At 44.3% G+C, this 26148-nt stretch overlaps 1 protein-coding gene across 2 annotated transcripts in view; it reads left to right on the top strand.

Moving 5' to 3' along the window:
* The window catches only part of HPCAL1 (hippocalcin like 1), a 64017-nt gene extending 54995 nt beyond the window's left edge, over positions 1–9022 (top strand). For both annotated transcript variants that reach the window (XM_071548347.1, XM_071548348.1), the window contains 3 exons: positions 3569–3971; positions 5047–5152; positions 7834–9022. In XM_071548347.1, coding sequence (XP_071404448.1) covers positions 3594–3971; positions 5047–5152; positions 7834–7931 — 582 coding nt within the window. In that variant the 5' untranslated portion in view covers positions 3569–3593 and the 3' untranslated portion in view covers positions 7932–9022. The remainder of the gene's footprint in view (positions 1–3568; positions 3972–5046; positions 5153–7833) is intronic.
* The last annotated feature ends 17126 nt before the right edge of the window (positions 9023–26148 follow it).

The raw sequence follows: 26148 nt of genomic DNA, 5'->3' as shown, positions 1-26148 counted from the left end.
CTCATGGCTAGGCTTTTGCTATGTGATTATTGTTTATTTTTGCTGAGCCTAGAAGGGCAGAGATTACATTCTTCAAGTAGGAGTTCTCTGGCAGCTCAGTTTTGAGACTGGATAGAATTGCAGGCAGGCAGCACGTAATTTTAACAAACATTTTGGTGTGAAACTGGAACAAAAGTGCATTTGCATTTCCCCCTGTTTAAGTCTTACATGGCTGAGCATTGCTTTCTGATTAGTGATAGACTTGTGAAGTCCTCTGGTCTGCATTTATACTACCAAGCTTTCCTTGTCTGATTACCTCAAAGGCATTGCTGTGATTGTTTTTCTTACTGATGTGCCAGAGGCTCTGAGGGCTTTTGCTCATCAAGGTAAGCAGAGACTGACCTTGCTGCAGTATATGTGGCATTACTTTCCTGGATTTCACTCTGGCATGATGGGAAATGAGGGAAGGGCAGGCTGTGCTGGAATTAGGTCTCTGCTGACTGCCCAGGGCAATGTTGGGTGCAAGGATATCTCTCCTGCCTTGCCTTCTACACCCACTGCAGTGAGTGGTAAGGCTTGTTGAAAAAAAAAAACCCCAAACTATTGCCCTAATCACAGGACTGGCCTGAGCATCCCAGCCCTGCTCTCTGTGATTTCCATTAGCAGCCATCCTCTGAGTGGTCTTGTGGCTAAATCAGCAGCTGAGCCTCTGGAAAGTGATTTGATGAAAGCATTTTATAGCAATCGAATGAAATGTCAGTTGGATGCCAGCAGCAGGGGTTGCTGTCATGATTAATGAGATATTTAGGCATTTCATTTTGAAGGAGCTACCTGCAACACAATTTACATCAAAGCTGGTTTTTTTTAGATGGGCTTTAATAAATTAATGTTAATGTTGTTTATTTGATTATTTGCAACAAATTCGTTACAAGTGCAGAGTTGCATTTGGGGTGAACACATTACAAAGCCTTTCTGAAAGCTCATATGCTAAAAGGGTTGCGTTCAGAGCATTTTACCTTTTCTGATATAAAATGATAGAAAAGAGGAGGAAGGGTTGAAGTAGCCTGTAGTCTTTTGAATGCAAAAATTGCTTGAATATAAAGCTTTTGAAGCTGATATTAAATGATCATCCCTTCAAATAACAAGATGTATCTTACCACTAGTAGAAGTAGTGAAATCTAATAAATGGAATTATCATCTTGCCTCTCGTCTGTCTGGTGGTCTCTATTTTTAAGGGAACAGGAATAATAAAGATATTATAGGAACAGGGAGAAATGGCATTAAGCCTTTTCAAACCTCTTGTAACCACCAGTTGGAAGTTTTACAGTCCTTAACCCTGTGAGTTCATTAAAGGTGAGGTTATTTCTGCTTAAAGACCAGCTCCTGCATTAAGTGGGCTGTACTGTTCCTTCTGCCCCTCTCCCAGAGAATTCCAAGACAGTTGGCTGGTGAGGCAGGGACTGCTTTTCAACCTTGTCGCTAGTTCTTACAAAGGACCTGGGAATCATGAAATGTCACAATTTCTGCTCTTAAAGAGAAAGGACTACATCTGATCCATTATTTGCTCCAAGCCACTGTTTTCTGCAAATTGACTGCTGCAGAGTAGGATATTGTGTTTTGTGCCTTCGGCACTACAAGGATGAATATCTGGAGCAGAGGAGATTCAAAGATGAAAAGGCAGTGGCAGCAGCTGAGAGCAAGTGGTTTAACTGGAGGGCAGCCCAGTTCTCTGCTAGGGGAGATGCTGGCAGGGACCAGGAACTGTACCACCCCCGCATGATGGGAGTAAGCAGAGGTATGTCAGGTATGTTGAGAAAACTGCAATATAATGGACAAAAGTAAAGCTGTGGAGTTGAAATATTGGCAGCTTTGCTAGAAAACAGAAGTGTTAATGATAACACAGTTTTCCGTTAAGCCCCATACATTGAACTAATGAGCGGCTGGCTGGGTTTTGTCTCTGAGCATTAAGCCACAGAGCAGGATGTGGATTTTTTACATTGCTGAGGCAATGCAGAGACTACGTGGAATACAAACAAGCTTAAATTCAACGGCTGAAAATCTCTCTGCTGTGGAGCAATTTATTTTTTGCTGACCTTTAACTTTTTAATTTTTAGGGTTCTTACGCATGCCTTGGATTTTACTCTGACAAGTGCTTAGCCCCTATTTTTCCTGATCTCTGCATGCTTTGCTGCTCTGCTCATGCAGCTTTCAAGTAATCATGCAGTGTTGGCCTGTTACTAACCTGTCTTCTCCACTGGCTGGCTGTGAGTGAGCCTAATGGGCACAACAGGCTGTGCAGAAAAATGTCATTTATGTGGGACCAGTCACAATGGTTTGGATGTGACTTTGTGTAAACTTGTGAATAAACTTCTTGAGCTTGGGGAAGGAGATACTTCTCAGCCTCTAGCCTGGCTATGCAGTTTGATATTACTGGGAAGCCATGAAAGGCTGCAAGAGATAAGAGAAAAAAATTTATCAAGGTTTTGGGGTTTTTCCTGTTGTTGCCTAAATGCAGATTGGTCATCTTTCATTTTGCTAAAGGACCTTTCCTGTTGCTGGGCACTCTCACCTGCGTGGCTAAACATGAGCATTGTCAAAGGAGAGGACAGACCCTGCCCTTTCCTGACATCCTGATGAAATCCTGAATTTAAATGCCTTTTGGCTTCTGTTGGGGAATATTAAACCTACTGAATTATAAAAGTATAAACCCTAGTATACCTGGAAAGAGTAGCTTTGCCAAACATTTTGCATTAAAAAGCCCTTTTCTCTGGTTGTCTGGGAGGGCTGGAAAGGATGAAATTCCTTGTGCCAGTGCTGCTGTCACAGTGATCCATCTGCTCATGCTGTGTCCATGGTTGAGAAAAAGAGGGAGGAGTCTTTTAGGGTGATGCTGTTGAGTATGGGCTGTGCTTACCCCTCTGCACTCTCCTGAGCCACGGAGTGCCACAAGGAATGCCAACCAAGCCCCACTGCACTTAGGGGCTGCTGCGGGGTGAGGGATTCCGGAAGGGAGGAGAGGCTCTGTAAGCCAAGGGCTTTCAAAGAGCATCTGGACAATACAAACGTGACTGGCACAGAGCCATCTGGCCTTCCTCTCCTTGTTCAGCCCCACTTACTTTCACTTTTGAATAGATGGATTTTACTTTTCATCGTTGCTGCTGTCCCTGCCCACTCCTGCTTGGTCATTGCAGAAGATCAGCCTGTTGGAGTGTGTCAAGTGTAGGAATCCAGAACTGGAATGATGAACCCAGAGCTGGAGTGATGGAGGAGTGGGATTGTAGCAGAGAAATAAAATAATAAGGATTATTATTTCACAGATAATTGGGATTAACAATAAGGATTAATATTTCCCTAATATTTCCTCCCAAACTACTTTCCCTTCCACAGCATATTAGTGACTGGGAGAACCTAGAGGAGAGTCGAAAGAAGGCTGAATGAAATTAGATCTTTTCCTGGTGCTTTATAGTGTACTTTTCATCTTTCCCCCCTTGCTCCAGGGGACATCTGTTTCTTGCAGGGTTCTACCTGTCCCTGTCCCTTGTCTGCCTAGTGGGGCTGTACCTCAAACGGATTTTCTCTTGCTTTCCAGCTGCTGAACCCGGACGCAGAAGAGGATGGGGAAGCAGAATAGCAAGCTGCGCCCCGAGGTGCTCCAGGACCTGCGTGAGAACACCGAGTTCACGGACCACGAGCTGCAGGAGTGGTACAAGGGCTTCCTAAAAGATTGCCCAACGGGCCATTTGACTGTAGAAGAGTTCAAAAAAATATATGCAAATTTTTTCCCCTATGGCGACGCGTCGAAGTTTGCGGAACACGTCTTCCGCACCTTTGACACGAACGGCGATGGGACGATTGACTTTAGGGAATTCATCATCGCCCTGAGCGTCACCTCTCGGGGCAAGCTGGAACAGAAGCTGAAGTGGGCATTTAGCATGTACGACCTGGATGGCAACGGGTACATCAGCCGTGGGGAAATGCTAGAAATAGTGCAGGTGAGGCATTGTCTCTATTGTATGTCTTACTTGTGTTGCTGTAACCTCACCACCCTGAGACAGCTGGAGCTGGAGGTGAGGAACACGATAAGCTGGGTCATTCCTGCCCAGGGAGGTTCCTGAGCCCATGGTTTTCAAAAGGATGCTATGGTCCATGGTGGGACGTATGAGATGAGGAAAGGGTTTGAGACATGAACAAGGCGCTTGTGCACCTGGCCCACAGCCAAAATCCTTCAGCTCTCCCTGGGGATTTCTTTGTGGGATGTTAATAGGATCAAAAAACCCTAAATGCAAATTCTACTGACTTGATTATTCTCAAACTTAACACTTTGAAACTTCATCTCTGAGTCAATGTGAACTCTGGATGAAAGGCTGTAGTGTGTGTTTGTCTCCAGAAGGCAGAGGACACATAGACCACAGTGCCCCCTGTGCCCCTACCCCCCATGCCATCCAGGGCTTGGCTTGCCAGTGGGCTGTTTGGCATCTGCTCTGCAGCTAAAATATATTACTTGTGCACTGCAAAGGAGTACTGCATCAGGCAGTGTCCTGACGCTTGGTCCTTGTGGCTCAGCTGGGAGTCTAGGACTGCAGACACCCTAAAGAGATCTCATCTTTATTCACATTCTTGTAATTCTGAAAATGCATTTCCTTACCCATCCACAAAGAAAAACAACCCCTTTTCCTATATATTCATCTTCACCATAATCCATATAGCACCCCACATGCATACACGTAACCGAGTGTATGATGAGAGCCAGCCAAAGAGATGATGACTTAGCCCAGTTGCAGAAGAGAGGATTACACACCGTTGCCTCCTGTATTTTAGCTCATTCCTGCTCACACATTAATCTAGACCCTGACTTTCAGTTAAACTGATCCAGCACTTCTTTTGAAGCATGAATGAATACAGGAAAGAAATAGAAAAAGCTGCAGTCATATATTGCCAGGGGCAGGTGCCTATTTTTATTGCTACAGGCTTAAATTCTTTTTCTCTGCCCTGGTGCTTGATCATTTGGGTTGTGTTTTTCCTATATCTTATTTTTTTCCTTTTTTTTCTTTTCTTTTAAATACTCAGGCAATTTACAAAATGGTTTCATCAGTAATGAAAATGCCAGAGGATGAATCCACCCCTGAGAAGCGAACAGACAAGATCTTCAGACAAATGGACACAAACAATGATGGTAGGATCGCCAGGGGCACCCCTTCCTTGGCCCTAGAAATAGAGGTTTTTTAGCCTAGCCTTGGTAGTTTGTGGTATTTGGGGAGAGGGAGTAGAGGGCAGGGATGTCCCCACTGGTGCCTCTGGTCTCTGCCTGGCCTCAGTGAGCATCTCCACTCCATGACAAATAGTATGAATAAGTGGGCAGTGTGCAGTGGGTGAGAGACTTATCCTGCTGGGGGGCTGAGATAAGAGCAGTCTTTCCTAACATTTCATGGGTGAATCCCCTTTTGATAAGGCATCTCTAAAATTCCCAAGTCCATTGTCTTTGGATTATTTTATCAGGGTGTAACACAAACTAAGCATGAGGTTTTGTTTCCGTTGCCCTTGACAGATTTGCACTCCTGAGCTTGTCATCAGTAATGCATGTCCTGAAAACAAAACTTCCCCAGGGTCCATAGTATTTATTTTCTGTGCATGTTCGTGGCATGTATACATCCGTATACACACTCACATGCCTGTGCTGTTTGTTCTGTTGCACTCTGCACATCAGAGGGATGTAGCTGCTCCCAAGCCAGTTATGGAGCTCCTTGATAAATTATCTGACAGGGTACCCATCACAACTTTGTTACTGAAATAAAATCATTATATTCACACTAAAATACCAGCCCTGCAAGCCATGCAGTGCCAAGCAATAACATCTGCGCATGTGTGCTCTGTTGGCTGGAAATGTTTCTTCTTCCCCAGTTGACTGTTGGTTGGGCATTGCAAATAGATTTTAATATGTGCTTTGCTTTTAAGTAATGCAAGGAGAGGGGAAACTAATAAATGTCTTAATAGTTAGGAGTAATCTTTTTCGGGCTGATTAAGAACTTGGTTTGGGAACATTAGTGAGAAATTAGGACGAAGGTGTGTCACAGGTTTTTGAGCTTCTGTAATTTCTACAAGAGGAAGGCTTGCTCATTCATGGAGTCATAGAATTATTTAGGTTGAAAAAGATTCTAAGATCATTGAGTCCAATCATTAATCCAAAATGACCAAGTCCACCACTAAACTATGTTGCTAAGTGCCACATCTACACATCTGTTAAATGTCTCCAGGATGATAACTACCCTATCCCTAAGCAGTCTGTTCCAATGGTTGACAAGCATTTTGATGCAGAAATTTTTCCTCATATCCAATCTAAACCTTCCTTGGTGCAACCTGACGTTGTTTCCTCTTAACCTATTGCTTGTTACTTGGGAGAAGAGTTTCCTCCCTGTTCATCCTGATTTGGGTGCTGCCCACTGAGGTAATTCCTCTTCCATCTCCATGATAGCATCCTGGGGCTGGTGAAAACTGGCACAATGAAGTGGTGCCTCCCTCCCTTTGGGTGCATGTGCCCAAAAGCAGCAGCAGGCAACTGCCAAGTGCAAGATGTTTGTGCATGGGTCCTGTCTTGGGTGTAGCAGTTTAGGTTGGGTAAGGATGGCCCTGGGCTGTGTGGTGTGATGGCAGGGGTAGGTTGTGCTGAGTGCATGACATAAATGGGAGATCACTGGACATTGTTAGGAATGTAACAAATGCTTCTCTCCTCCAGTTCATAGGGAAAACAGTTTCATATCTCAATAATATTTCTACATCTTATTCCTGCCACTTTTCAGAGTGCTGGAGCAAGAGATTATTGATGATAGCAGGCAAGGCAGAGGCTGCTCGTGGGCTCCTGTGGTATTTGTGCAGGGGAGTAGTCCTGAGCTCAGGAAAAACCTGCCAGTGGGCTGGGTCACCCCAGGATGAGGTCTGAAAGACCAGACAGGATCTTTCCTCGTTGCCGTATTATGTTGTGCTGTGCCATGCCATAGGATTGTTGGAGCCAGTGGATGTCGGGGTGGTTGCTCCTCATAGATGCTCCTCGTGGTTGTTCTTCCAGAGGTCACCTTTTAAGACCCTCAGACTGTTACAGGTCCATCCAAGTTAGTGCCTCTGGACTAAACTGAAGATGTATAAACCAGAAGTGCTCAGGAGCAACACACAGCAGTAGATGGCTGCCCCAAGGCTGGTGTTTCTTGCTGCCCCATGAAATCCATCCTGTTCCAGCAGGGCACAGCAAGTGGCTTGCAGAATGTCAGAATCAAGGAATAGTTTGGGTTGGAAGGGACCTTTAAAGGTCATCTAGCCCAACCATCCTGCAATGAGCAGAGACATCTTCAACTAGATGAGGTTGCCCATCCAACCTGATCTGGTATGTTTAGGACGTGCCATCACTGCTCAGCCCTACATGTCACAACAAATAAGGGGGCAAAGTGTGGATGTTTGGAATATTTAGGTTTAAAATGTTGTAGTAACACAAGCATTATTTCAAGGTGTACAGGTGTTCAGGTACCATACCTTTTGTTCATGTGTCATGTCTGTATACCCTGGTTCTGAACTAAAAGCTGCCAAATTATGTTAGAACAGTTGTTTTTATATTTAGGACTGTCGTTATAAATGAAAAAAATAACAGTATACTGGATTGTTTTGCAGGAGAAAAATGCATTTGGGCTTAAAGGCTTGAGTAGGATTTAGCTACTGTGCATTGCACTAAATTCCCCTCAATGCTTTTGCCATAGATTAAATAAATGTATGTTGCTTTGGTGCGGAGAAGTTCTTTTAAGCTGCAGTAATGGTGGTGGCAACAACTGACTTTGCAAAAATTATTTCCACTTGAGTTTTTCTCCCTTTCAGGTAAACTGTCACTGGAAGAGTTCATCAAAGGTGCCAAGAGTGATCCCTCCATCGTGCGGTTGTTACAGTGCGACCCCAGTAGTGCGAGTCAATTCTGATTAAAGTGGACAGTGTGCTCAGAGAATCTCGGCTTGTGTCCTTCAAGCTTTGCTCGCAAACGGATGCCTTCTCAACCATCCCTCCACACTTCGCGGATAAGATCCCGTTGCCAGATTGTGTGTGTGTGTCCGAGCGAACCAGCCCTCGCTCTCCCCACTAACACGAGTGCAGTTCTCCTTCGGCAGCTCCGTTTCTGCTTCCCCGTAATGTTACAATTCACTCTACACATTTTAAACATTAATCGAAAGGTATGTTTACATGCAGCTACGAGAGAGTTCAATCACTGGTGAGATACCATTTCACTTAGTCCATAAGAAAAGGTGATGTTCTAGTAGTTCCTAAGAAGATGCTAGGTAGGACTTTTACCCAACATAGCAGATGGTAGATAATTTATTTTGCTTCAGAATTTACTATGTTGAAAAAAAAAAAGTGGACTGAATGGAGTAGAAAGTTAAAAAAAAAGGAAAAAGAAAAAATGAAAAAAAAAGCAGCTTTCCTGGGCATGGTTCCAATTTTCTTTTTGAGGAAAATTGCTTGCACTTATCTAATGGTCTTTACTTTCTTTTAATATATATATAAATTATATATATATGGTGAAGTAAAATTTTAAATATTTAGGTCATCTATTTAAAGCATAAAATAGAATTCAAGCTTTGTTTCTTCTAGTTGTCTGTGATTTATTCAAATCTTGGAGATTGTTTTTTTTGTGATATTTATGCATTAGCAAATTGCTGTTTCAAAAGAAATGCATGACTAGCAGTTTGTGGATATTTCACTCTGTTTAATTCCTGAATGCAAATATTTGTTCATTTTTACTGTCAGTCATTCCAATGTTACTGTATTAACAAAAGACCTGAAAGGAGTTCATCCTCATTTTGTATTTCTCAGTGGAGTCCTACTTTCTGGTGGTTGCTGCATTAAATGGCTTTTGAGTGCCCCAAGGTGATGTGACTGGCACTGCTGTTCTCGACTTGGCTACACCTCCTCCCTTTTGCTGTCAATATGTTAATAGTCTTGTGCATTCCAGTGTTATTTAATATCTGCCTAATGCCAAGAAATATTAATTGAAATAAAAGACTACTTTTCTTGTCACTGTCTGTCTTGGTCTAACCCATCCAACAAGTTCCTAGTGTCAGGTGTTTGGGGAAGGACGAGGCTGGTTCCCTGCCTGGCATGTCCCCATCTTGCCTGAGACATGTTGCCTTGTAAGTAAGTAGGGTTTTGAGGAGCCAGCTGCTGTGGCTGGGTTAACATAGTGGTGTTAGTGCCTGTGGGTGCCTGTTGGATTCTGCCCCATCCCAGATGAATCCAAGGTGAAGACTGCAGGAAGGTGATAGCTCAGTTTCTGCTGGATGCAGAGCAGCTCAAGGCCATGAAGAAAAAGCTGCTGGCCCTGCTGACTGGGTACCATGGCCACAGCTTTACAAAATAAAACTCTGGTCAGGTACCAGATACCTCCTGTTGGAATAACGTTTGACATTGGTAGCATGGGAAACAGTTTTCTCCACATTCATCAGGTCTGCAGATAGCTGCATAAGCCTGTCCTCTGCAAAATAAAGTATCAACAAATTATTTGGCACAAAGTTAATGTCGAGTGTGCAATTAAAGGATTTTTGCTGTTTATAATGTTCTAGTAGTGGTTAGGTGAAATACTTTAAAAGAGAGAAATGGTTGCAATATCCAAATGGCAATACATTGTTAGGTCAGACTTGGTCTAAAATAAAGACTTGTGTCAATGCTGCAGAGCAGAATAGTGTGTTCATTTTCTTCCCTGGAAATTCAAATCTGAGCTCTTAAACTGGCAGTGCTTTCAACCACAATACCCTGCTGATGAGGCAACCCTGAAAGGGAGGTTAATCAGAAGCTTGCCTGCTTTCCCTGGGCGAGCCTAGCAAAAAAAGACAACTATTGAAAAAATTGTAATTCCTGTGGTTGCTGATAGACTGTCCCCAGCCTTTTTGTGTTCATGCTGGCTGTTTGTCACAAGGTACTTAGGGTGTTAGAGATGATGCAGATGTTCTTACATTAATGGCTCTTCTTGCATGGACTGGGCAGCAGTTATTTAGATGTGAGTTGGTCACCATGGGTTTTATCATCTCTGCATTCAGGAGAGTGTCAGAAAACATCTCTGCCCTTGTCCTGGGATGGTACCTCTGAGAGGGACCACAGCGTTTGAATCTTATTTGTGTAATCTTAAAATGAGTCAAGCATATTTTCCATCAAGCATTGCACAATATCTTTTCTTGGGTACCAAAGGTGTAAAAACTGTTTTGTTATAACATTCATAAATGCAGCTCTGTCATCATTCATCTGCTCTTCTAAGTGGGACTTTTGTTGCCTTTTCCCCATTTTCCTGACACCTCACCTCTTCTGGTTTCCACTGCTGTCTGTAGTGAATAGCAAGTTTAAGTAGCTGTTTAACAAAGCCAAAACTCTTCTCATTTGAAAAAAAAATTGCCTTATAGAACCTCATTTTGTCCTTGTTTTTGCAGAAAGAAGGTGAAAGAGTTTGAATTTTAGAGGTCAAAAAATTCCCAGTTCTTTGATGTTATAATTTTTGTTCTGAAATGGGCCAAGGTATCCACAATGGAGTTTTCTGCTGTGGTCTGACAAGCCCCACATGCAGACACTGGGATTTTGTCCTGCTTCATCTGACCCAATTTCTTCTGCCTTTCTCTCTGCCACATTAAACTGTACAGTCCCAGGTCTGGCTTTTTTTTTTTTACATTGTCCCTTACTGCTTTCACAGCTTTTAAGGAGTTTCTTCTTTCCAGGACAGAATGGGTTGACTCCACTTCAGACTGGGGCTGGCACACAGTATGCAAGGAAGGTGCTCCTCACCTTTTGGGAAGAAAGTGAAGGAAGATGCCCAGGAAAGGTGGTCATGCATGGCATCCTGGGAGGAGTGGGAGATGCTCTGAAACCTAATCAGGCTGAGCTGTTCAAAGGAGGCTTCTGACATGGGAACCTTTTAATTACAGGCTCACCAAGTACTGGAAAGGGGTTTATCTGCTACTGCCAAGCAGCTCTCTTAAAATTAGACCTGCTTCAGAGGCTGAAGTTGTGCATCCACAGTCACTGGGCAACTTTGATCATCTTGGCTGTGTTTGAACAGCTCCTTGGAGGATGTCTTTGCTTTCCTGTCTAGTAATGAGGACTTGGAGGGGAGAGAATTTTCAGGCTCCTTCTTCAGGATGTCATTTGAGTGTTGATACAGAGTTCAAAACCAACAGAGAAATGAATGAAAAACTAAGCGAGCTTTGCTGCTTGTTGAGCTCCCAGGGGTGTCTTTTGAAGAGGGACTGGTATGTAGAGCTGTTAATCACTTGGGAAATGAAGTCCAAGTGATTAATAGAAAACTTCAACTTGTTAAGTGACTCTGGTGTTTTGGCAAATTGTATGATTAGTCAAAAATGGAGTCTTAACTTAGCAAAAGTAGGGTTTTGCACAAAAAACCCGTCACCAATGGATCCATTTTTACCTTGCTTTAATAAGCTATATAATTATTTTCTTGCCATGGAGATATGTAGCACTCTGAAAGCTCTGACTAATTACTACATAAATTCAGGCTTTTCTGTATGAATTGCAGGTCTTGTTAAGCTAATTCAGAATTATGTCATTGCCTTTCAAATTAAGTTAAAACCTGTCTGGTCGCAGCCTAACTCCAGCCTGGGTGATGGAGGTGCTTGGGCTCAGTTTTGTGTTTCTCCCTTGCCAAACTTTCATTGTCCCTTTGTTTTTAAATAAGGCCCTTTGCAATGTATTTTTAGCATTAGCCTCTGAGTAATAAACTCCTGTTCTTCCTCTGAAGAACAACGTGAGCATTTCTGCAGCCACAGGGCAGATGGTCTCCATGGATAGTCCCTGATCCAATATGCAGGGCACCCTTTCTTCATATTTAAAGGTTAAGAACAGCCATTGACTTTAATGGTCCAGTGGGCAGACTGGCATTTTGAGCTTCCTGGGCTGTACCATGGCAGGTACATTGCTAATGAACCTGATAATTGCTGTTGTTTCTTTTGGGAGGAGAGATGCTTTACTGTAAAGAAGAAAAAGAGTGGGAGAAGGAGAGCAGAGCATCCTTCTGTGTAGAAGCTTTGGAGACATGCCTGCATTGCTGGGAGCAGTGTGCCAGCAGATTTTGCCTGTTGCCCACCTGTATCAAGTGTGATAGTTTGGACACAGACACACTTCTGAAAACCCTTCCATGGTCACTGTGGTTAAAGGGCAACCAGTGCATTACCTGAAGGTCGTGTTAATCCTAGGCTTTCAGCCATGTCACACAAGTCAGAAAACACTGGCCAGAAGGAGGCAAGGAGCTGTTGTGGCAGCTTCCTGGTGTCTTCACGGACAGAGTGGCAAGGCCACAATCACCAGCTGGACAGGTTACTTTAAGAGGTTAACAGCAGGCTGGCTCTTCCTGGTGGAGAAACAAAATCCCAAACAATACAAAATCTTTACTGGTTGGGCTGTCACTAGAGGGAGTTGTCTCACCTGAAGGTGAAAAGCAAGGTCCCCTCCTCGGTCTGCTCTGTGCACTTTCCCATACCTTGGTGTTTGTTGCTCCTGGGGCATGGGGGAGTGGAGACTGACACTGGCACTCAGCTCCCTCAAGCTCTTCCTGCCAGTAGGGTTGTAGCTCTGAGCATATCTTTGGTGTCCTTTCTACATTGTACTTGGCAATGGGAGTTGCATCACTAAATCTCTGAGCACTGCTGGCTCACAGCTGTACTCCCAGGGCTTTGCACTCCAGCAATTTTTTAGCTGTCCAACCGGTGCCACTGTTGGAACACTTTGCCTGGGACCTTGGCAGCTTCCTTTGCCTTATTTTTTTTTCCTTTGCCTAAAGTGTTCTATGCAGCAGTACGGAACCTGGTGCATAAGGCAGGTCACACTCAAGTCCAAATTGGTCACAGATAAATTATAGCCAATATGACAAATTATATCCTGGCTTGTTTGCCTCTGGATTCCTGTTGCTGTCACCCAGGCCATTCTGCAGGTAATGAGGTGTAAGCAAGGGAGCTTGTTTTTCCCTGGTGATGCTGGCTGTGCCTGCTCTTTCCCAGCACTGGGGGTGGGGTTGCACTGCAGCAGAGGACAGGTCCTGCCTAAGGGTCCCATCCTGTCAAAGTCCTCCACTGCATAAATTTCCATTGTTTTCCCCAGGTCAGGACACAGAAGTCTTTCTTGTCAATATTTCCATTTTGCTCTTTAGTTTCCAAGTGAAATAAGTATTATCCTGAAAGCCGAATGTGTATATACATTGAGCCAGAACTGAATCCAGACTTTTACTGGCAACATCAGTAGAAAAGAAGCCTGAGGGAAGGCCTTATTGCCCTCTACAACTATACAAAAGGAGGCTGTAGCCAGATGGGCATTGGTCTCTTTTCCCAAGTAACAAGTGACAGGATGAGAGGAAATGGCCTCAAGTTGCACCAGGGTAGGTTTAGATTGGGTATTAGGAGAAATTTCTTCACTTTTGTCAAACATTGGAACAGGCTGCCTAGGGAAGTGGTTGAGTCCGCATCCCCTGGAGGTATTTAAAAGATGCGTAGATGTGGCTGTGGGTTAGTAGTGGCCTTGGTTGCATAAATAGTTCTATGATCCTAGAAGTCTTTTCCAACCTAAATGATTGCATGATTCTGTAAGTCTGAAGTCCCAGCCCTGTGGCTGTGGATGGTTCTGCTCTAGCCTGTCCTCACTGAAAAGAGCAACCATGTATTTATTCTGTGTACTAAAGCACCTCTAATGCTTTCCTTGACTTGTTTGCACAAGAAGATGCAAACTGCCATGTCTCTCTGGTATCTTCGTTGTAGGTATGTGCAAGAAGAAACACTTTCTTCCTCCCATGTGTGGTTTGGGTTGTAGCCAGTACTGTGCTGAGCCTGTACCAGCAGTCAAGAACTCCAACAGTAGTATCTGGCAGGCAATCTCCTTTTCATCTCTGCAGGACCTTCATTGCTTCTGAGAACTTTTCTGCTGCATCTTTGCCATGGCAGTGCCTGCAGGGACATCCACCCCTGCACATGGCCATGAGACCCAGTGCTGGGAATCTGTGGAGCAAGGCTGGGGTGTTCCTTACCCAGGTTTTAAACCAAACATGTGAATAATGGGCAAGAATCCAACAAAAGAAATTGGGCTTGTTTGTAGAAATGCTGAGGTGCCCAGGCTCAGAGATGAGCATCAGCTAACTCGTATCATTAGGATATTGGCCCATCCGCTCTTATGGAGAAGCAGAATTGGTACAGATAATCCTCTGCCTGAAGCTGGAATTTGTCTTCAATTTAGGCTGTTTCTTGAGGAGCAAGATATCTTTTTGAGTGTTTTTTAAGTGTTTTGGAAGCAGCCAGGGAAAATGCCATGTGCTGAGCGTCACAGCATGGAGCTGGGGAGTGTCATCCTCTTGGTGACACTGAGCCCTCATTTGTTGCAGCCAGCAGGAGCAGCAGGCTTCCCATCTCCAGCTCCCCCAGGGTTCCTGCGGGGGACTATCACTCTCTCCTCTCTGGTGCAAAGGTGCAGTGGCAAAGCGGAGGAGGGAGAAGAGACCCTCCCTCCTCCCAACAGACCCAACAGGTGTGAACAAACACTCTGCTCCTGGGGCTGCAGCAATGACTGAACACATATATTTTTTTCTCTTTATTCTTTTTTTCAATATTTTCCTGGACCCTTTCCAGGGGAAATTCCACTGCTGAGCAGATGCCATGGACAGCAGGTGCAACACTGGCAGCTGATTACTCAGGGAAAAGGTGAGTGCAATGACTATGCTTTAATATGCCATTTATAATCAGGAACAAAACACAAAGACTGCACACACTTTCCTTTGAGAAAATAAAATTAATTCAGCTAATTTAGGTGTTAGTGTTGCACAGCCATGGTTATTCCTTTGCTGCTTTCCTTATGAATTAGTAATACTTGTGAGGCCTGTGACAAGCAGGTTTGATGCCTGCTGGAGGAGACAGGAATCACCAATGCATGAGTACAGTGACATCCAGGAGCAAGGCTGCCTGCACACTGCAGACAGTGCTGATGCTCTAGAAATGGATTGCAGGTGCCAGGGTTCCCCCCACTGTGCCATCCTCCAACTCACCAGCATCATGTGCAGTAATGCCCAAGTGAGCTGCTGCTGCCAGACACCCTGGCCACACTGGGGAAATGTGGTCTTCAGGGAAGCTGGCTTTGGCAGCCCCCCCGTGCACCACCTGGTGAGTCCTATAGGCTAAAGAAAATTATGTGTAAGGAAATAACTTCATTTTTAAGCAGAAGTGGCTTAAGTCAGCTTAAAAGCAGATTTTGAACTCTTCTGAGCTACTTGGCAGGGGATTCCACATCCACTTTTCACTGAGCTGCTGGTGCCATCAGCCAACCTTCAGGCATGACACCATCAGTCCTTTGTGGGTCCTGCTGACAGCTGCATCGTATAGAAAGGCTCCCCAAGCAGGCCCCTGTGAAGATCAAGCTCTCCCGTGAGAATCTCAAAGTCTTTTGGGACCAAGGCGTCATGGGCCACATTGGTGAAACCTGCAGGATAGCTCCATCAATGCAACTTGCCAACTTCAAGTCTACTCAGCCATTTAGTAACTACCACCACTGGTGCTGAAAACTATGTAACAAAAAAATTAAAAAAGGAGGGAGGACACAAAGATTTTTTACCTTCAGTGTGAGGCTTTGCCATGATGCCTGTGAAGGGAGATGCTGGCCACCCTGGCTCCACCTCCATGGGTTCTTCCTATGGCCCCCCACATGGTACCCAGATGATGCTTTACAGAGAGCAGAGGTCAGGGCCATCTCAGTTGCTATGACAACACACAAAAAGGAGCCAGGAGTCCAGGGGCTTTTTGTTTGTTTTTTTTTTTTCCTTTCAAAGCAAAGCAACTTGCTTGAAGGAAAACGTCACTTTCCATGCACAGTTCACAGCATTCACACTGGAGAGGATGCTTGAATGGGACGAAATATCCTTGCTCAGCAGCATGAGTGAAAGCATACATGGGATAGTCTAGTGAGGAGACAATGGAAGGGACCAAATTCCTCTTTTTCTCTTCTCTGTTCTAGCAATAAGTTTTTCTCAAGATACTTGTGCTTTGCACTCCCCTGGGTTTTTTGGTGGAGTTTGATACTACCCAGAATACAGAGAAAAGGACAAAGGGGACTGTGAAGAACAATTATATTTCTGTATTCTGGTAGCTGATTCGCAAGGCTCACAAACCATTTGTCCATCGGCCAGCAAGGTTGTGCTCTTTCTTGAATTTCCACCATCATTTTTCTAGTTTTAGTTTCTTCTGTGCTGGCTGCCTTTGTTGAACTTCTTCCATCCAGCTACAAGTTTCAGTGCTCTTATGTGGCCTGTGTTTTTAAATTTCCCTTTCACGCTTGAGCCAGCACCAATTGATGGTAACTCCTCCAGCAGCCTATGCTTGCTTGGTTCAGGTGTTCCACAAATCTCAGCAATCCTCCTCACAGCTGAACTTGTGGATAAGCAGCAGGCACTGGTGGCAGCCACATGTTTTGCCAGAAAGATCTCCTGTTCCTGAGTTCCCTGTAGAATGCTTTGGAACCAGAACCTTTTGTGCAAGCACAAAATTCAGCAGTAGCAGCAGCATTTAGAAACAAGGGAGGAACGAGTAGGCACAAGAAAGAGAAAGGGACTAGCAGTGGGAGTTGAGCCTGTGGTGCAGCACATGCATGTGATGGCAGAGCACCGATGTAGGATTTAGAATCATCAAGCAAGGAGACTTTCTTGAAAATGTCCACCCCTTGGCTGATGCCACCAGCAGAGCACAAACCCGATGGCACTGACAGTGTGGTTCCTTGCTGCACTGCTTTATACGCACAAGCACTTTCCTAAGGATATAGCTATATATCCTACCTTTGAGTTTGCCTTGTTCTTCTCTGGGATTAGCAATTCCTACCTCTGACCTGAAGCATGAATCACTTCAAAAATCTTCACTTCCCTCAGTAGCACCGCTCTGCTTTAAAGGCTTTTTCTGAAGCAAGACCGCTAGTCAATTCCCTCCTCAGTAATGTGATTCAAATCACCCTTCAATCACTGGTCATTTCCACACCTTGTGGCAATAAGAACAAATTAGCACCTTAAATGAGAGAAAGGTGCTTCTAGGAAATGGGTTTACTTTCTAATGGTTTTTGAGAAGTGGCTGCCAAACTTGGATTACTTTGTTCCTCCGCTGCAGATGTATGAAGGAAAAGGGAACAAATAGGAAAGAATGGTACATCTCCATGTTGTGCATTACATTGATACCGAAAAGCAGTTTCTGAGTGCTGTAGGGGCCACCTGGGGGGCTACCAGGGCATTGAATCCATTCCTGCCTGCATCGTGCCTTCACCTGCACCAGGAGCTCACAGGCACAGTGGGTAGATTTTTCTGTATTGCCCAGCATCCTCTGAAACAGAGAGATTTCAGTGCTTAATCAAAAGGTAGTTGGAAACGACCCCCAAAGGGGCTGTGGATGTAACCAACCACATCATTGAACAGCAGTGAGATTTGTTCTTTAGACTGCTTCCAGATCGTTCCTTTTCCTTAAAAATAGGGGGAAATTATTTTTAATGTGAAAAAGAGTGGTGTGGGGAGTTGTTAATCCAGCTGCAGGTGCTGGTGTGGTGGGCTTGCCTCTGGAAGCCAAGCTCAAAGTTCACTTGCTCTATCCAGGGGATTGAGAGGATGTTTTGGTACTTTATCAAATTGATCATATCCTTACCAGGCGGAACAAACATCTTGGATGACTAATTAGTGATTTACCTGTCTTGGAGCCCACGGGCATACTCTGTCATGTCCTGGAAAAGAAGATGGAGTTGCTCAGTAAGGACCTGGGTAAGCTGGGGTCTCATACAGGTAAGAAGAGCTGAAGTGAATGTATTTGACCCAGGCAGGTTTTTGCCTTTATCCATGTATCTTAGAGTAGGGCAAGGTTTTATTTTTTCATCCCAAAATAGTAATGTTTTACTACTTATGCCACCAGCATGGCAGTGAGAAGCCAAGCTTCAACATTTCATTTCCTTAATCAAAAGTTGCAGCCTCAGTCCCCTACAGTTATTGCTGACAGTGACACAGGCTGAGGAGCTGCCACCACCTGAAATGCTACAGGAAAGGTTTTCTAACACCGTGATAAAATGAATAGAAATAAATTGCTTGGGTTAGGTGATATCCACCTGTGTGCACCCAAAGAGCAGAAGGATGAGAGCATAATATTTAAATCAGTCTCCAGCAAACATCACACCAAATTAGTAGTAGTAGTAGTAGTTGGTGTGTTTTGGGTTTTTTTTAAATGATTCCAGGGCATAATCTGAGGAACTCCAAATCAGTAAGCCTGATGTCTGCACCAGAAAAAGGTGCTATAGAAGCTATAGCAAAGCTATAAGACATTGCACATGCTAAGATAAGTGTGGTGTATAAGGGGAAGAGATAAAATAAGTTCTTGTAAATGGAAGTTGTACCTAATAAATCTGTGATCTCTGCAGGAATGAAGAGGTAACACATTCTTAAATGGTTTGAAAAGGGATAGATAGATAGATAGATAGATAGATAGATAGATAGATAGATAGATAGATAGATAGATTGATTGCTGGCAATACAGGATGGTTTAGGATCATTAGAGATTATGCAAAATATTGCACATGTTTTTCTCTTAATTCATAATGAGGTAGTAAAGCTACTCATTAACTAAAGCTTAGTTAAGAACAAAAGATGTCTGAAAAACAGTAGTCCTAGCTACTCATACACTTTGAGGCCCAGATTAATATGGTATTGGGATCACTTTGGGTAGAGGTCTGAAAATATCAGCTCAGTGTTCACCTTACAAGACAAATAAGCTTTTGTGCAATCTCATGGTTAAGGCTGTTATTGCCCTGGGTAAAGTGGTTCTCTGACCATCATACATATCATGTGGGGTTATACTGGTCTCCCAAACCTCTCTCTTCTGCTCTGGCACAGTATGTCCTCCCTGTGCAGTCTGCCTGTCTGTGTTTCTGTGCCCTTAGATTCTTGCTTAACAGTTTAAATATTGAGGCTCTTTATATGGCAGCTGGTACCTGGCTAAATCATGTACAGTGACAGCCATATAGTCATGTAGACCAATGGCAAATGGCTTCACAGCTGCCTAATGAGAGCAGGGAACATTATGATCAGCTCCTCTTGACCCCGCAGCTAGTGCAGGCCAATGAATCTGCCTTGATAATTTGTGTACCAGGACTGTACCTTTGGCCTGAGGCTGGAGACAATGCTAAACATCTGCTGCTGGACTCCTGAGAGTGACGTCAATACTCTTTTGTCCTAACTCTGGTACCGACTCAGCTGCATCCATCTGTCCCAAAGATAAATTATACTTTATTGCATGGTATTGCTCAGGACAGAAAAAAACCTCTCATTAGGCACCAGCAATTCAGCACTTAATACTCGCAGTAATAAAGAGCTTGACCAGGGTAGCTTTTTGTTCCTTTCCACTTTGTCTTTCCTTTTCCCCTTTCTGCCTGTGCAGGTTCTGAGGAAGCACAGAGAGACTGGCAGAATAGCAGAAAGTGGTTGCAAAGTGTTCCTGGGCATTACTGGGAACAGTATCTAGAAGCCAGGCCAGTGGAGATGTGCTCTGGCTCGCTGCAGCCCCACTGGTATGATTTGCCCAAGCAGGGTGGTTTTCTTCAGGAGGCAACAGCAGTGGGAGAAACTGAGGACCAATCCCAGGTCATGAGCTCAGGTGTATACAAGCCTCAGCTTACACCCAGATTAAGCTGTCCAGCCCTGGTTATGAGGTGACCTTCACTTCCCACTTGCAATAGGCACTGCAAGACTTTTAACTCCAGCCTTCTTTGAGACCTAGAGTGCTTGTCTGGCCTTGGAAAGGGGGCATGAACAGGAGTGCAAGGAGCTGGGCACAGCTTGGCTCATCTCCTGCAGAGATTTTTAGGAACCCCTCAAAACCCTGCCCTCGTCTCTCATCAGCTGCAGACACTCCAGAGACTCTCTACTGTGTCCCACAAAGCCCTAGACTTGGTGACAATGGGCAGAAGGATGCCTGGAGCTCCTGGCCAACCCACCTGGAGGGATGCATCCTGGGCAATGTTTGCTAGGCCCCTCCACTCTGACCTCCTCTCTTCCCACCCTCTTCCCCCCAGCTCAAAAGCCAAAGATTTAAGGAATTATATTTTTCCTGCAAGCCCTACTTCCATCTCAGCTTGCCTCAATACCGGACAATTTATTTGATGATAATACAGAAATTTCCTCTCTCCTCCCTAAAATGAAGTGTGTGGGCAGTAACCACAGCCTTGGGGAGGTTCTGGAGCTGAGGGCCTTGGACTGCTGAGGAGCACCTGGCTGTAGACACGACATCCAGTTTGGGGATGCACGAGGGTGCAGGAGAAGCAATGCCGTAGTGTGGGCTGCTGCTGCCATCTAGCCATGCCTGCCGCCACTCAGCCCTCGCCCAGACGACCTTCTTCAGGTATTTTCTGTGCAAGTTACTGATTTTCTGCATCTTTCTTCTTCTGAGCCACGAAGGAGAAGGTATGTTTTAAGATCTCTTTGTTTAACTCACCCTTTCCAAGACTGCTGCTACAGCTGTGCCAGGGCATGCAGCAGCCCAGTGGTCACACAAGAGCAGGACCTGCCGCTTGCTCTCCCCTGCTCATCGTGGGCTCCCATCCAGTGAGTGTGGTGGGTCCACACATGCTGCATTGCATCCTTCGACCCAGAGAGATTCACCTCTCCTGGGGGAAGACATCCTTCATGCCCTGATGCTGGGAGAGATACTGGATCTAGCAGCATTCCCACCACTCTGCCCAGTGTCTTAAACCTGAGACTGGGAGTGGATCTCTGCTCTTGAAGCCATTTTCTCCCTGCAACATCCGTAGCTCTTGGCTGACCCAAGAGTAGAAGCCAACAGGGATCAGCACATGCAGCTGTGGACACAGGAAAACTGCTTCAAGAACACGAGACACCACCTTATGTAAGGGTCAGGGCTTCTAGGTGAACCTTCTTCACCCCATGGAGCAGGACAAGGCTCTTTCCTTTGCTCCAACAGCCACACTGTGGCTTTGGTTTAGCATCCATTACCAGTGCCTCCCCACCACTTTTTCATTTTTTTGAGGCAGGAGCAGGTCCTCTCTCCTCAGCAGCTCCTCAGAGGCTGTTGCCCATTTTAGATCCGTTTTAGCACTGGAGGAGAGGCACCTTATCAAATAGACCCCCACAGGAGGGAAGGCAGCCAAGGAGCTGGTAAGTGTTGCCAAAACCTGTAGCTGGATTGAGGGGACTGTGCTGTAGGGCTCAGCTCCACTCATGGCACTGCCAGACCCACTGTGGAGCAGGGTGAGGACAAGCGCAACAGGATTAGAAGGGCCTTCATGAGGTCTCTAGTCAAAACTTCTGCTCCAAGCAGGATCAGTTGCAAGATCAGCCCATGGTTGCTCAAGACTTTGACCCATCATGCTTCAAACGTCTCCAGGGATGGACTCTGACCAATCCTACCATTCCTGGCTGTCCCCATGAGGCAACTTTCTCCTTGCACTCAGGCTGACCCCTTTGTTCCAGCTTCTGTTCGTTGGCACTTGACATCAGCAATCTTGCAAAGCTGCTCTACAGAAAATGGCATAAATTGGTTCCATGCACTTACTCAGCAAACCTAAATTAACCCCAGGAGGAAGAGAGGAGAATAAAAAACATCACAGGAATAGCTACTGAAAGAGCCAAGCCTTAGACTGGGCTCCAGGCAGGAAGCTGAAAGCTGACAGGACATTTGAGGTAACAGCCTTAGTAAGTAATTTAAAAGGCTCTAACTCTTTTTGAAGTTTTCTGTGTATTAAAAACCTCAAAATCCTCTGTTTCCCATCTCTGTGAATGGATGGGATGAGAGCTTTGTTTGGCTGGGGGTTTTTTGAGCTATGCAACAGTTTAATTAATTACTTTGTACATACTTTTCCCTTATACTTTTTTATTTGCATTTTTTCTCTCTAATAACATCTCACACATGCTGCAGTCTAACATCAGGAGTGTGGAATTCATTTCGCTGCTTTCTTTCACCTTCTCTGGCTCTGAAACAGGGTTTCTTTGATACTTTCTGTTTGAGCTGAGCTCCATCTTGTGGGCTTTTGCATGGCTAATTAGTCACCATATCTCTGAGATCTCCTTTGACCCGGGTCAGAAGAACATCACTCACTTTGCTTGCAGTCAAGTATAACCATAGAATCAACCACAGAATCATAGAACGGTTTGCTTAGGAAAGGACCTTAAAACTAGTTCAAATTTCCCTACTCTGGGCAGGGACACCTTCCGCTACACCAGGATGATCGAATTTCCCACTGGAGGATGAAACCCGAATGGCAGAAGCAGGTGAGTCCCATAACACTTGCCTCCTGGGGAGTTTGTGAGTCATTCTGGCAGGGTGAAGGAAGAATCTCCCTCCCTCCAAATCATCAGTCTGTGTTGAGTTGGATTTTCTTTTGCTTTTCACTCCAGTAAGATGCTTTAATGGTTTCATGCAAGTTTTGACTGCAGGAAAGTGGAAAAATCATTTCTGACAAATATTGAGCTGTTACGGTGAAATGCTGTTACTACTGATAAGCTATAGCTAACAGCAAGTGACTGGAGTTCTTAAGCAGGCTTTTTTTTAAATCTATGAACAAAATAGATGATTTTTTTTCCTTATCCTCACAGTAAGGGCAACAGCAAGTCTGTTGTCTAACTGAAAACTGCACCCACATTATCCTGTTCAAGCACTGCAACCCAGTTCTTTGCAAGATTACCGATATTTTTTTCTTCACAGCTAGTGAGCTTAGAGGCCAAATATAAAAAGGTGATGCTTAAACCCACTAAATGTCCAAATCCTATTCTTCTCACCAGGTAGGGAACTGCCATATAAGGACAGATGAAATAGTATCTGTGATTACAAAGTATTTTGGGAATTCTTTGTACTGACTGCAGTTACCCTTTCTCAGCTCATATGAAGTGCTTGCTGAGTTCTCAAGGTACAGTCTGACTCACCACCTCCCTAGCAATGCTAAGGTGTTGGTAGAGACACAGCTGGGAGCACTGGTTTGAAAGTGTCTTTGCCTTTCCTTCCTTCCTTGAATTGCTGCACAGCCTTGCTGTCTTTGGCTGCTTTCTGGGCTGAAACATGGCAGTTGGCCCTGTACCACAAAAGCAGGGTAAACCAATTAGTCCTTTGCAAAGCACTTGGAGAGTATGAATTGAAGAGACCAGAAGGCACTTCTTTTTTGTGGGAATACTGTGAGTGAGACTGGCACCGGTTCTCTAAAGTGAGAAGAAAAGGGAGGGTTGAATTCAACATGCCGAACTTTTGTCTTTAGGCAATGACTAACAGATGGAGGCAAATTGTTGCTGTAGTAAAAGCATGAAGAAACACATGCAAATAAGGGTTTAATATTTATTGGACTGTAGTGATATTTGCAAGACTACATGGACACACACAGGACTGCAGTGAGCTCCCCTAAGGGAGCTCCCTTCGTTTGCCAGCACTTAAGCATTTGCCTGTAATGCTTGTGGCTTCTCCTTACTGAAATGGAGAGGACTCAAAGGCCAGTGTTGTTCATGCCCAAATTGGTCACCATTTTATTAGCTCTCAGATCACACTGCAAAGGGCAACGTCCTGGTGGCTGTGCCCCTCTGAGTGCTCACCATCAGCTTTCTAAAAGTGGTGCCACAACTGTGGTTTAACTGCATTAAACACTTCCTGTACTGAGGACTGCAAACCAGCTGAATAGCAAAGCTTGCCCAAATGTTAAGTCCCAGGCCTGTATATACTCCTGGCTCTTAAGGTATTTTCAGGTAGTCAGTGTTTTAACTGGCTAAAGACAAATGTACATTGGAGGCACTTGTGACAGGGGTACTGAAACTGCCTTCAAACTGTAAAGAAAACCAGGTGGTTTGTGTCTAAACCAGGGCACTTCTCCAAAGCAGCAAGTCACTCTCACTTCTTTTGGTAGTGATCAGTGCTTCTTCCAAGAGAAAATGAAAAATAATAATTATTGTTGCAATGATTGATGATCTTTTACTTCTTGACAATTAAATAACATTTCAGTTAACCTAAGCTTCTCTTGCAATACTTGTGGATAATGATTTTTTTATTGTTTTGTGGAAAAGGTTGGTCTTGACCAGGAAGGAAGCTGTCCACTTCATTCTTGCTGCAAATTGGTGCTGTGTTTAGCTATAAAACACCTATTTAAATTACAGTACTTTCTGAGAGTGAGGTCTATGACAGAAGAGCTCTCCTCAGGCTCAGGCTTGTTCCTGCTCCTGAAGGTGGAGCTGTGGGGTCCCCGCACCACGCTGCTTCCAGCTGTGTTTCTCTGCTGGTGAAAGTGAGCCAGACTTGACTCTTCCAAGGGAATCCTGCACTGACATTTTGTCTGCAAGGCCTGTATTGTAGACTACAAGTTAGTAGCTTAAAAATTAAAATGTGAGTTAAATGCTGGAACACCACAGTCCCCACAAATGGGCCAGCAAAGCCCACAGTGAGACAGACATCATCATACAGAACAAGGTTAGCCAGGAGAGAGCTCAAAGGCATAGGCTATTCTTGGATCCAACTTTAATGTTGAGCTAATCACAACAGACACATGCAGCTGATCTCAATTTTTCTGGCATGGAGCTCCTCCCTTCCTCCTTATCAGTCAGGCTTGCCCAGGGAGGAATAATTAAGATGTGCAGTTAGAACAACTGGATTTGATCAATTCAAAACAGAGCAAAGGAGATCAAAGGGAGGTCAAACTAGAACTCATTGCTTACTTTGTTACATCTTGCTCCAACTTCCAGTAGGAAACATATTTCCCTAGTGGGGAGCACAGGTAATCCCCAATCACCCTAAGACCAATTCATGTCACTTGGGGTATTTTATGATCAATTAACAAAGTGGAAATGAACATACAAGATTCCATGCAAGCCAGGAGCAGGGCAGCTGTGAGATGAAAGGATATATACTCAGTATCTCAAAGTCCCGAACATCTGCTCAGCATAACCCAACTTGAGACAAAACCTAGTGAAATTGCTAAAACAACTAGTCAAAGTAATGGGCAGCCTGCCAAATTCCTCTTGGTGAAGCTTACTAATTAGCTTCCATAAGTAATTGCTTCCAAACTACCTGCTAGAGATGGCAGTAGAGGAAGCCAGACTGTGCTTTTTGCCCATCAGGACACCAGATCCTGGAGAAGGTACCAAAAACAGTCTCACTGCAGCCATACTCCCTTCTGACTCAACCAGCCCCAGCCTTCAAACAGGCACACTGATGAAACAGCTACAGTTGTCTCCTGTGGACAACTGCAGTTTCTCAAAGAATACTTTTTCTGCACACCTGTTAAGTTTTTTTTTTCCACAATTAAATGCACTTAGGTCTCCTAGGGCAAGATATAAATGTGGAATTTTTACAATATTAGCATTTGGTTTCCAGTCACTACTTTTGCTTTCATGTTAAGAATCACTAAGTTTCCAGGTGAATTCAGAGAAGCTAAAGGAAACCCTGGTTTGGATGTAGGGAGTTTCTTTGAGATTAAGGCTTTGGCTCCACTGTGTATGTGCTGTATGCATGAGAATAAAGGTGAGTGCCATTTCAACTGCAAGCCTGAAGCTAAGAGTAAAGTGAATAAAAAAGTCATTTGGAATGCTTCAAGAGCCTCAGGAATGAGATACCTTCAGTTTCATTTACCCTACTAGTTCAACTAGTGGAAAGCATAGTCTTAGCTGAAAGCACAGAGTGGAGGTTAAACATGGCCTTTCACAGCTACTTGTAAGGAAACAGCTTTATTTCTCATCTTGCTAGAGCCACTGTTTCCATCAGCAATGCCAATCTTTGGACAACACTTTAAATTTTAACACTTACTCTAAGTCATCTTCAGCTTTACATTTTGACATGTTAAGGTTTTTTCCTGTTTACACATCAGACATTTGCTGTGCCATGCTTGCAGTCCAGGACCTTCTGGCAAAAGGATCAGATCCAGCTCTGGGACCAGTTTGTCAGAAACATTTTCCAATTTTAGTGCAACAAGTGGCAGCAGACTAGCATCAGGTTAAACAGAAGTCAGAATGCTCTACTTCAATAAGCAGACTCACTATTTTATCATCAACACACTGTATTAGCTCCTAGTACTTACTACTTAGTGTCATCTATCACATTTAATCCTGTCAGAAGGGTACCATGTATTTTCATAACATTAAACAAGAGCTTGTAATTATATTGCTTGTACCAAAGATGTCAAGTC

The sequence above is a fragment of the Pithys albifrons genome, chromosome 2, assembly GCF_047495875.1.
Source record: "Pithys albifrons albifrons isolate INPA30051 chromosome 2, PitAlb_v1, whole genome shotgun sequence".
NCBI classification, from domain to species: Eukaryota; Metazoa; Chordata; class Aves; order Passeriformes; family Thamnophilidae; genus Pithys; species Pithys albifrons.
The sequence above is the reverse complement of the archived record's forward strand: the minus strand, read 5'-3'. Positions and strand labels throughout refer to the sequence as shown.